The sequence below is a fragment of the Taudactylus pleione genome, unplaced genomic scaffold (genome assembly GCF_031769625.1).
Source record: "Taudactylus pleione unplaced genomic scaffold, aTauple2 ptg000182l, whole genome shotgun sequence".
Taxonomy (NCBI): domain Eukaryota; kingdom Metazoa; phylum Chordata; class Amphibia; order Anura; family Myobatrachidae; genus Taudactylus; species Taudactylus pleione.
The window spans coordinates 2,269,322-2,281,681 of NW_028284584.1; the positions used below are offsets into that span (position 1 = coordinate 2,269,322).

The 12,360-nt window shown below is 44.9% G+C and overlaps 1 protein-coding gene across 2 annotated transcripts in view; it reads left to right on the forward strand.

Annotated features, from left to right (window-relative positions):
- Positions 1-12,360, forward strand: part of SBF2 (SET binding factor 2) — an 805,041-nt gene that overhangs the window by 433,391 nt on the left and 359,290 nt on the right. For both annotated transcript variants that reach the window (XM_088476083.1, XM_088476084.1), the window contains exons 11-12: positions 1,048-1,161; positions 8,154-8,282. In XM_088476083.1, coding sequence (XP_088332209.1) covers positions 1,048-1,161; positions 8,154-8,282 — 243 coding nt within the window. The remainder of the gene's footprint in view (positions 1-1,047; positions 1,162-8,153; positions 8,283-12,360) is intronic.

A 12,360-nucleotide genomic window follows, 5' to 3' on the forward strand; every position in this document is an offset into this window, starting at 1 on the left:
GTATTCGGGAGTGCAGGGAAATGTCAGAAAGGGGTAACTCTTACTAATCAGTGTATTAAACACAATACATTTGGAGGATAAGTGTTTCAGAAACACATATGAGCTTTAACTCCCAGTTAAAGTCCACAAAAGTATCAATCTTCAACTAAAGTTGATAAGTTGTTTTAACTTGATAGTGAAGTTTCCAGTATACGGCTCCATCCCCTTATACCAGAGCGAATCTATTTCCATCTCATTCACTAATCGCCTCTCACTTTTCCCAGTCTTGAAAAATACATAAAATAAATCACCACCACATAGAGATGACATAGTGGGGATGGGTATGTAATTTCGGCTGACGGGGTGCCTCCTGTCCAAATACAGACAGCGGCATCCCAATGGTGGGTCCCTCCCCCCTTCCCCCCCTAACTCTCCCTTCTTGTAGCCTAACCCTAACTCTTCCCCCTTAGTGCCTAGCCCAAACTCCCCCCCCCCTAACTGTAACCCCGCTACGCTCCCTAAACCTAACCCTCCTCCCCGTGGCTAACGCGAAGGGCGCCCGCACTTACCTCTTTCGGGCACGTGTCCTTCGGCGTTCTGGCGTCGGGATTAAGATGGGCATTGGTATTTTGACGCCTATCTTAAGTCCCTTGTCGGGATCTGGAACTGAGACCGGTGGCATCGCGGCCGCCGTTCTCATAACATCCCATATAGAGAGATGGGAGACTTTGTACAGGTAACTAGGGGCACTGAGAGGGGCGGAGTGGGTGCTAATTACCTGGGCCTGCTGGAGGGGCCCTGGTCTGATGCCACCCCCCTTTACCTGTCAGCAGCCCAGCACACAATGCAGTGGGAGACCAGCGAGACTGCTTGTTGCTGACATACTGCTCTCTATGGCCCTACAGACAACAATCATTCAATTGTATCAAGGCAAAGAAGTCACTTGTGTCCCAAGTCATAGAGAGAAAACAGTGACATAAAGTTCTATCAGTAAGAATGCAGCTGGTGTGTTGTAGGTTTATAGACAGCACTTATGGTACATGCTCTGTTCCTGCTCCTTCCCCATAGGATAAAGAAGTGCGCGCTGTCTTCCTCCGATTGTTTGCCCAGATATTTCAGGGATACCGTTCCTGCCTTCAGCTCATCCGAATACATGCAGAACCGGTCATACACTTCCATAAGGTAACGCATGTGCGTGCAGTGCTAGTGTCATTGGTGAGTAGGAATATATACAGGTAATGTCTGTATTACACATGTGTGTGCAGTGCTAGTGTCATTGGTGAGTAGGAATATATACAGGTAATGTCTGTATTACACATGTACATGCAGTGCTAGCGTCATTGGTGAGTAGGAATATATACAGGTAATGTCTATATTACACATGTGTGTGCAGTGCTAGTGTCATTGGTGAGTAGGAATATATACAGGTAATGTCTGTATTACACATGTACGTGCAGTGCTAGTGCCATTGGTGAGTAGGAATATATACAGGTAATGTCTGTATTACACATGTGTGTGCAGTGCTAGTGTCATTGGTGAGTAGGAATATATACAGGTAATGTCTGTATTACACATGTACGTGCTGTGCTAGTGTCATTGGTGAGTAGGAATATATACAAGTAATGTCTATATTACACATGTACGTGCAGTGCTAGTGCCATTGGTGAGTAGGAATATATACAGGTAATGTCTGTATTACACATGTACGTGCAGTGCTAGTGTCATTGGTGAGTAGGAATATATACAGGTAATGTCTGTGTTACACATGTACGTGCAGTGCTAGCGTCATTGGTGAGTAGGAATATATACAAGTAATGTCTGTATTACACATGTACGTGCAGTGCTAGTGTCATTGGTGAGTAGGAATATATACAGGTAATGTCTGTATTACACATGTACGTGCAGTGCTAGTGTCATTGGTGAGTAGGAATATATACAAGTAATGTCTATATTACACATGTACGTGCAGTGCTAGTGTCATTGGTGAGTAGGAATATATACAGGTAATGTCTGTATTACACATGTACGTGCAGTGCTAGTGTCATTGGTGAGTAGGAATATATACAGGTAATGTCTGTATTACACATGTACGTGCAGTGCTAGTGTCATTGGTGAGTAGGAATATATACAGGTAATGTCTGTATTACACATGTACGTGCAGTGCTAGTGTCATTGGTGAGTAGGAATATATACAGGTAATGTCTGTGTTACACATGTGTGTGCAGTGCTAGTGTCATTGGTTAGTAGGAATATATACAGGTAATGTCTGTATTACACATGTACGTGCAGTGCTAGTGTCATTGGTGAGTAGGAATATATACAGGTAATGTCTGTATTACACATGTGTGTGCAGTGCTAGTGTCATTGGTGAGTAGGAATATATACAGGTAATGTCTGTATTACACATGTGTGTGCAGTGCTAGTGTCATTGGTGAGTAGGAATATATACAGGTAATGTCTGTGTTACACATGTGTGTGCAGTGCTAGTGTCATTGGTGAGTAGGAATATATACAGGTAATGTCTGTATTACACATGTGTGTGCAGTGCTAGTGTCATTGGTGAGTAGGAATATATACAGGTAATGTCTGTATTACACATGTGTGTGCAGTGCTAGTGTCATTGGTTAGTAGGAATATATACAGGTAATGTATGTATTACACATGTACGTGCAGTGCTAGTGTCATTGGTGAGTAGGAATATATACAGGTAATGTCTGTATTACACATGTGTGTGCAGTGCTAGTGTCATTGGTGAGTAGGAATATATACAGGTAATGTCTGTATTACACGTGTGTGCAGTGCTAGTGTCATTGGTTAGTAGGAATATATACAGGTAATGTCTGTATTACACATGTACGTGCAGTGCTAGTGTCATTGGTGAGTAGGAATATATACAGGTAATGTCTGTATTACACATGTACGTGCAGTGCTAGTGTCATTGGTGAGTAGGAGTATATACAGGTAATGTCTATATTACACATGTACGTGCAGTGCTAGTGTCATTGGTGAGTAGGAGTATATACAGGTAATGTCTATATTACACATGTACGTGCAGTGCTAGTGTCATTGGTGAGTAGGAGTATATACAGGTAATGTCTATATTACACATGTACGTGCAGTGCTAGTGCCATTGGTGAGTAGGAATATATACAGGTAATGTCTGTATTACACATGTACGTGCAGTGCTAGTGTCATTGGTGAGTAGGAATATATACAGGTAATGTCTGTATTACACATGTACGTGCAGTGCTAGTGTCATTGGTGAGTAGGAGTATATACAGGTAATGTCTATATTACACATGTACGTGCAGTGCTAGTGCCATTGGTGAGTAGGAATATATACAGGTAATGTCTGTATTACACATGTACGTGCAGTGCTAGTGTCATTGGTGAGTAGGAATATATACAGGTAATGTCTGTATTACACATGTACGTGCAGTACTAGTGTCATTGGTGAGTAGGAATATATACAAGTAATGTCTGTATTACACATGTACGTGCAGTGCTAGTGTCATTGGTGAGTAGGAATATATACAGGTAATGTCTGTATTACACATGTACGTGCAGTGCTAGTGTCATTGGTGAGTAGGAATATATACAGGTAATGTCTGTATTACACATGTACGTGCAGTGCTAGCGTCATTGGTGAGTAGGAATATATACAGGTAATGTCTGTGTTACACATGTACGTGCAGTGCTAGCGTCATTGGTGAGTAGGAATATATACAAGTAATGTCTGTATTACACATGTACGTGCAGTGCTAGCGTCATTGGTGAGTAGGAATATATACAGGTAATGTCTGTATTACACATGTACGTGCAGTGCTAGTGTCATTGGTGAGTAGGAATATATACAGGTAATGTCTGTATTACACATGTACGTGCAGTGCTAGTGTCATTGGTGAGTAGGAATATATACAGGTAATGTCTGTATTACACATGTACGTGCAGTGCTAGTGTCATTGGTGAGTAGGAATATATACAGGTAATGTCTGTATTACACATGTACGTGCAGTGCTAGTGTCATTGGTGAGTAGGAATATATACAGGTAATGTCTGTATTACACATGTGTGTGCAGTGCTAGCGTCATTGGTGAGTAGGAATATATACAGGTAATGTCTGTATTACACATGTACGTGCAGTGCTAGCGTCATTGGTGAGTAGGAATATATACAGGTAATGTCTGTGTTACACATGTACGTGCAGTGCTAGCGTCATTGGTGAGTAGGAATATATACAAGTAATGTCTGTATTACACATGTACGTGCAGTGCTAGCGTCATTGGTGAGTAGGAATATATACAGGTAATGTCTGTATTACACATGTACGTGCAGTGCTAGCGTCATTGGTGAGTAGGAATATATACAGGTAATGTCTGTATTACACATGTACGTGCAGTGCTAGTGTCATTGGTGAGTAGGAATATATACAGGTAATGTCTGTATTACACATGTACGTGCAGTGCTAGTGTCATTGGTGAGTAGGAATATATACAGGTAATGTCTGTATTACACATGTACGTGCAGTGCTAGTGTCATTGGTGAGTAGGAATATATACAGGTAATGTCTGTATTACACATGTACGTGCAGTGCTAGTGTCATTGGTGAGTAGGAATATATACAGGTAATGTCTGTATTACACATGTACGTGCAGTGCTAGTGTCATTGGTGAGTAGGAATATATACAGGTAATGTCTGTATTACACATGTGTGTGCAGTGCTAGTGTCATTGGTTAGTAGGAATATATACAGGTAATGTCTGTATTACACATGTGTTTGCAGTGCTAGTGTCATTGGTGAGTAGGAATATATACAGGTAATGTCTGTATTACACATGTACGTGCAGTGCTAGTGTCATTGGTGAGTAGGAATATATACAGGTAATGTCTGTGTTACACATGTACGTGCAGTGCTAGCGTCATTGGTGAGTAGGAATATATACAGGTAATGTCTGTATTACACATGTACGTGCAGTGCTAGTGTCATTGGTGAGTAGGAATATATACAGGTAATGTCTGTATTACACGTGTGTGCAGTGCTAGCGTCATTGGTGAGTAGGAATATATACAAGTAATGTCTGTATTACACATGTGCGTGCAGTGCTAGTGTCATTGGTGAGTAGGAATATATACAGGTAATGTCTGTATTACACATGTGTGTGCAGTGCTAGTGTCATTGGTGAGTAGGAATATATACAGGTAATGTCTGTGTTACACATGTGTGTGCAGTGCTAGTGCCATTGGTGAGTAGGAATATATACAGGTAATGTCTGTATTACACATGTACGTGCAGTGCTAGCGTCATTGGTGAGTAGGAATATATACAAGTAATGTCTGTATTACACATGTACGTGCAGTGCTAGTGTCATTGGTGAGTAGGAATATATACAGGTAATGTCTGTATTACACATGTACGTGCAGTGCTAGTGTCATTGGTGAGTAGGAATATATACAGGTAATGTCTGTATTACACATGTACGTGCAGTGCTAGCGTCATTGGTGAGTAGGAATATATACAGGTAATGTCTGTATTACACATGTACGTGCAGTGCTAGTGTCATTGGTGAGTAGGAATATATACAGGTAATGTCTGTATTACACATGTACGTGCAGTGCTAGTGTCATTGGTGAGTAGGAATATATACAGGTAATGTCTGTGTTACACATGTACGTGCAGTGCTAGTGTCATTGGTGAGTAGGAATATATACAGGTAATGTCTGTATTACACATGTACGTGCAGTGCTAGTGTCATTGGTGAGTAGGAATATATACAGGTAATGTCTGTGTTACACATGTACGTGCAGTGCTAGCGTCATTGGTGAGTAGGAATATATACAGGTAATGTCTGTATTACACATGTACGTGCAGTGCTAGTGTCATTGGTGAGTAGGAATATATACAGGTAATGTCTGTATTACACATGTGTGTGCAGTGCTAGCGTCATTGGTGAGTAGGAATATATACAAGTAATGTCTGTATTACACATGTGCGTGCAGTGCTAGCGTCATTGGTGAGTAGGAATATATACAGGTAATGTCTGTATTACACATGTGTGTGCAGTGCTAGTGTCATTGGTGAGTAGGAATATATACAGGTAATGTCTGTATTACACATGTACGTGCAGTGCTAGTGCCATTGGTGAGTAGGAATATATACAGGTAATGTCTGTATTACACATGTACGTGCAGTGCTAGTGTCATTGGTGAGTAGGAATATATACAGGTAATGTCTGTATTACACATGTACGTGCAGTGCTAGTGTCATTGGTGAGTAGGAATATATACAGGTAATGTCTGTATTACACATGTACGTGCAGTGCTAGCGTCATTGGTGAGTAGGAATATATACAGGTAATGTCTGTATTACACATGTACGTGCAGTGCTAGTGTCATTGGTGAGTAGGAATATATACAGGTAATGTCTGTGTTACACATGTACGTGCAGTGCTAGTGTCATTGGTGAGTAGGAATATATACAGGTAATGTCTGTGTTACACATGTACGTGCAGTGCTAGTGTCATTGGTGAGTAGGAATATATACAAGTAATGTCTGTATTACACATGTACGTGCAGTGCTAGTGTCATTGGTGAGTAGGAATATATACAGGTAATGTCTGTATTACACATGTGCGTGCAGTGCTAGTGTCATTGGTGAGTAGGAATATATACAGGTAATGTCTGTATTACACATGTAATATTTGTTAGCCGTAGTATATAGGGTCTGGTGCAAATATTGGGACAGTGCTGATATTTCCGTTGATTTACTGCTGCGCATGTACGAAAATACATGAATTTCTCACTGTGCGCGCTCGAACCCAAGTGTCTGATGGCGCTCGCAATTGCGTATGACATTGCTAACAGAAAAGGGGTTTGCGATCACTGGGCTTTTCAGGGTGGAGACTGGGAGGTGAACTAATGGGCCGTTTTATGGGGCGTCTGAGAACGCTGCCGCTTTGCCAATCACTATTGCGTACGTAATTGGCTTTGTGGAGAGTAGCTAGAGTAGATCCATGGCTTCCGCAAGTACAAATGGTGGCACCGGTGTTCTGTAGATGTCGCTGTGCTTAGTCTCCATTACAAATGCACGGACCATTCAGCCTTAGAGGGGCGTCTCCCTCTCATACTCTCTCTCGCATTGTGGAGGGTAAGCAGTCTGGAAGCCCGCCAACCTAATCCCGACAGCCTGCTTCCCGACTGTCATATCCCGCCTGTCATTAGACATACGCTGGGAGCCCGACGCCCGGCATTCTGATCGAAGGGACGCCAAGTGACGAGCACGGATAGCCGCGGGGGGGCTTAGGTGTAGGGTTCCCCAGGGGGACTTAGGGTTAGGCACCCCCCCGGGAGGTTAGGTTTAGGCTAGGGGAAGGGATTTAGCGTTAGGCACCCCCGGGGGAGGTTAGGGTTAGGCATCCCCGGGGGGAGGGTTAGGGGGTAGAATAGGGTTAGGAAACGCTTACCTTAGGATGATCGGGATTTCCTTCTTTGCCGGAATGCCGCTGTTGGGATGGGTCCGGCAGTAAATCATACAGATTCCGTGTGGAGCACAAGGGGAAGGCTGAGATTAGCAAATTCCCGCACCTGCTAATCATTACCGCCCATCTCTGAGTCAGGCCCATAATGTACTGTTGGAGTAGCACTAATTCATGGTTACAGGGGGTTAGTAAGTGTCCATCTGGTTCCCCTTTCCCCTGGCTCTCTGGGCGGATGAGACCCTGCACAGATATCCCAGTTACAGTAGGAGGAGTTGCAGCTCTTTACATTAGAGACGTCTCTGCTGTACAATCCGTATTCTCTGCCAGTGCAGCGCCGAAATGGAAGGAACGTGCCGCTAGTTATCACCATCACTTCTCTGTGCCCAGTGGGTAGTGTTGCCTCAGTGTCACTTGTTGGCGTTGCACCACCTTACATGCTGTAATGTTACTCATGGTAATAATCCACGTGCCTCATATTTATACATTTCCAGTGATTGTACCAGGATCTGTGGAATGTGAATATGGCTAGGTAGGGGCGTTCACTGCCCAGGATGTCATGGAATCCATCTTTAAATGACTTTCTGGAGTATGAAGCACTTGCCTGACTCCTGTAAATGAGTAATTTACTAGTAATGGCAGCATAGAGTATTATCCTGTCTGTGACGATGTATGGATCTGTACTGTTCTCTGTCCCTGCAGGCTGCTTTCCTGGGCCAACGCGGCCTGATAGAGAATGATTTCCTTACTAAAGTCCTGAACGGAATGGCGTTTGCTGGCTTCGTGTCAGAGCGTGGATCTCCTTACCGGCCCTGCGATCTCTTTGATGAGGTATTACAGATGGTGGTGCTTATATATGTGATTAATGGAGCTGATGATGGTGTGAAGATTACTGCAGGTTATTAGTGATTGCATCCGCCAGGCTACATGGTGCATTGTATGAATGGCCCCAGCTTTTCCAGGTCACACCCATGTGACGGTAACTTGCTGGATACAAGGGGACCCCACCAAATAACTACCCCACAAAAGTCATTGTCCCTTTAGTTTACAATAGAACATAGTTGGGGCTTGCAGTATGCTCAACCTCCTTAATCTAAACCCCTTATTATGTGTTTATTAACACTTTATTATATAGCGCACACATACTCCGCAGCTCATTCCAAAGAATATCAGTCAGTAACCGCAGTCCTTGCCCCGCTCTGTATTCCCTATTACATGTACACACACTCTGCAGCTCATCAGTCAGTAATAGCAGTCCTTGCCCCGCTCTGTATTCCCTATTACATGTACACACACTCCGCAGCTCATCAGTCAGTAATAGCAGTCCTTGGCCCACTCTGTATTCCCTATTACATGTACACACACTCCGCAGCTCATTCCAAAGAATATCAGTCAGTAACAGCAGTCCTTGCCCCACTCTGTATTCCCTATTACATGTACACACACTCCGCAGCTCATGAGTCTGTAACCGCAGTCCTTGCCTTGCTCTGTATTCCCTATTACATGTACACATACTCCGCAGCTCATTCCAAAGAATATCAGTCTGTAACAGCAGTCCTTGCCCCGCTCTGTATTCCCTATTACATGTACACACACTCCGCAGCTCATTCCAAAGAATGTCAGTCAGCAACAGCAGTCCTTGCCCCGCTCTGTGTTCCCTATTACATGTACACATACTCCGCAGCTCATTCCAAAGAATGTCAGTCAGTAATAGCAGTCCTTGCCCCGCTCTGTATTCCCTATTACATGTACACATACTCCGCAGCTCATTCCAAAGAATATCAGTCAGTAACAGCAGTCCTTGCCCCGCTCTGTATTCCCTATTACATGTACACATACTCTGCAGCTCATTCCAAAGAATATCAGTCAGTAATAGCAGTCCTTGCCCCGCTCTGTATTCCCTATTACATGGACACATACTCCGCAGCTCATTCCAAAGAATATCAGTCAGTAACAGCAGTCCTTGCCTCGCTCTGTATTCCCTATTACATGTACACACACTCCGCAGCTCATTCCAAAGAATATCAGTCAGTAATAGCAGTCCTTGCCCCGCTCTGTATTCCCTATTACATGTACACACACTCCGCAGCTCATCAGTCAGTAACAGCAGTCCTTGCCCCGCACTGTATTCCCTATTACATGTACACACACTCCGCAGCTCATCAGTCAGTAAGAGCAGTCCTTGCCCCGCTCTGTATTCCCTATTACATGTACACATACTCCGCAGCTCATCATTCAGTAACAGCAGTCCTTGCCCCGCTCTATATTCCCTATTACATGTACACACACTCCACAGCTCATCAGTCAGTAACAGCAGTCCTAGCCCCTGTGCAGCTTTACGCTCTGTATTCCCTATTACATGTACACACACTCCGCAGCTCATCAGTCAGTAACAGCAGTCCTTGCCCCACTCTGTATTCCCTATTACATGTACACACACTCCGCAGCTCAACAGTCAGTAACCGCAGTCCTTGCCCCGCTCTGTATTCCCGATTACATGTACACACACACTCCGCAGCTCATCAGTCAGTAACAGCAGTCCTTGCCCCTGTGCAGCTTTACGCTCTGTATTCCCTATTACATGTACACACACACTCCGCAGCTCATCAGTCAGTAATAGCAGTCCTTGCCCCGCTCTGTATTCCCTATTACATGTACACACACTCCGCAGCTCATCAGTCAGTAACAGCAGTCCTTGCCCCGCTCTGTATTCCCTGTTACATGTACACACACTCCGCAGCTCATCAGTCAGTAACCGCAGTCCTTGCCCCGCTCTGTATTCCCTATTACATGTACACACACTTCGCAGCTCATCAGTCAGTAATAGCTGTCCTTGCCCCTGTGCAGCTTTACGCTCTATATTCCCTATTACATGTACACACACTCCACAGCTCATCAGTCAGTAATAGCAGTCCTTGCCCCGCTCTGTATTCCCTATTACATGTACACACACTCCGCAGCTCATCAGTCAGTAACCGCAGTCCTTGCCCCTGTGCAGCTTTACGCTCTGTTTTCCCTATTACATGTACACACACTCCACAGCTCATCAGTCAGTAACCGCAGTCCTTGCCCCTGTGCAGCTTTACGCTCTGTATTCCCTATTACATGTACACACACTCCGCAGCTCAACAGTCAGTAACCGCAGTCCTTGCCCCGCTCTGTATTCCCGATTACATGTACACACACACTCCGCAGCTCATCAGTCAGTAATAGCAGTCCTTGCCCCGCTCTGTATTCCCTATTACATGTACACACACTCCGCAGCTCATCAGTCAGTAACCGCAGTCTTTGCCCCGCTCTGTATTCCCTATTACATGTACACACACTCCGCAGCTCATCAGTCAGTAACAGCAGTCCTTGCCCCTGTGCAGCTTTACGCTCTGTATTCCCTATTACATGTACACACACTCCGCAGCTCATCAGTCAGTAACAGCAGTCCTTGCCCCTGTGCAGCTTTACGCTCTGTATTCCCGATTACATGTACACACACACTCCGCAGCTCATCAGTCAGTAATAGCAGTCCTTGCCCCGCTCTGTATTCCCTATTACATGTACACACACTCCGCAGCTCATCAGTCAGTAACAGCAGTCCTTGCCCCGCTCTGTATTCCCTGTTACATGTACACACACTCCGCAGCTCATCAGTCAGTAACCGCAGTCCTTGCCCCGCTCTGTATTCCCTATTACATGTACACACACTTCGCAGCTCATCAGTCAGTAATAGCTGTCCTTGCCCCTGTGCAGCTTTACGCTCTATATTCCCTATTACATGTACACACACTCCACAGCTCATCAGTCAGTAATAGCAGTCCTTGCCCCGCTCTGTATTCCCTATTACATGTACACACACTCCGCAGCTCATCAGTCAGTAACCGCAGTCCTTGCCCCTGTGCAGCTTTACGCTCTGTATTCCCTATTACATGTACACACACTCCACAGCTCATCAGTCAGTAACCGCAGTCCTTGCCCCTGTGCAGCTTTACGCTCTGTATTCCCTATTACATGTACACACACTCCGCAGCTCATCAGTCAGTAATAGCAGTCCTTGCCCCGCTCTGTATTCCCTATTACATGTACACACACTCCGCAGCTCATCAGTCAGTAACAGCAGTCCTTGCCCCGCTCTGTATTCCCTATTACATGTACACACACTCCGCAGCTCATCAGTCAGTAACCGCAGTCCTTGCCCTGCTCTGTATTCCCTATTACATGTACACACACTCCGCAGCTCATCAGTCAGTAACAGCAGTCCTTGCCCCGCTCTGTATTCCCTATTACATGTACACACACTCCGCAGCTCATCAGTCAGTAACAGCAGTCCTTGCCCCGCTCTGTTTTCCCTATTACATGTACACACACTCCGCAGCTCATCAGTCAGTAACCGCAGTCCTTGCCCCGCTCTGTATTCCCTATTACATGTACACACACTCCGCAGCTCATCAGTCAGTAACAGCAGTCCTTGCCCCGCTCTGTATTCCCTATTACATGTACACATACTCCGCAGCTCATCAGTCAGTAATAGCAGTCCTTGCCCCGCTCTGTATTCCCTATTACATGTACACACACTCCGCAGCTCATCAGTCAGTAACAGCAGTCCTTGCCCCGCTCTATATTCCCTATTACATGTACACACACTCCGCAGCTCATCAGTCAGTAACAGCAGTCCTTGCCCCGCTCTGTATTCCCTATTACATGTACACACACTCCGCAGCTCATCAGTCCGTAACAGCAGTCCTTGCCCCGCTCTGTATTCCCTATTACATGTACACACACTCCGCAGCTCATTAGTCAGTAATAGCAGTCCTTGCCCGCTCTATATTCCCTATTACATGTACACACACTCCACAGCTCATCAGTCAGTAACCGCAGTCCTTGCCCCTGTGCAGCTTTACGCTCTGTATTCCCTATT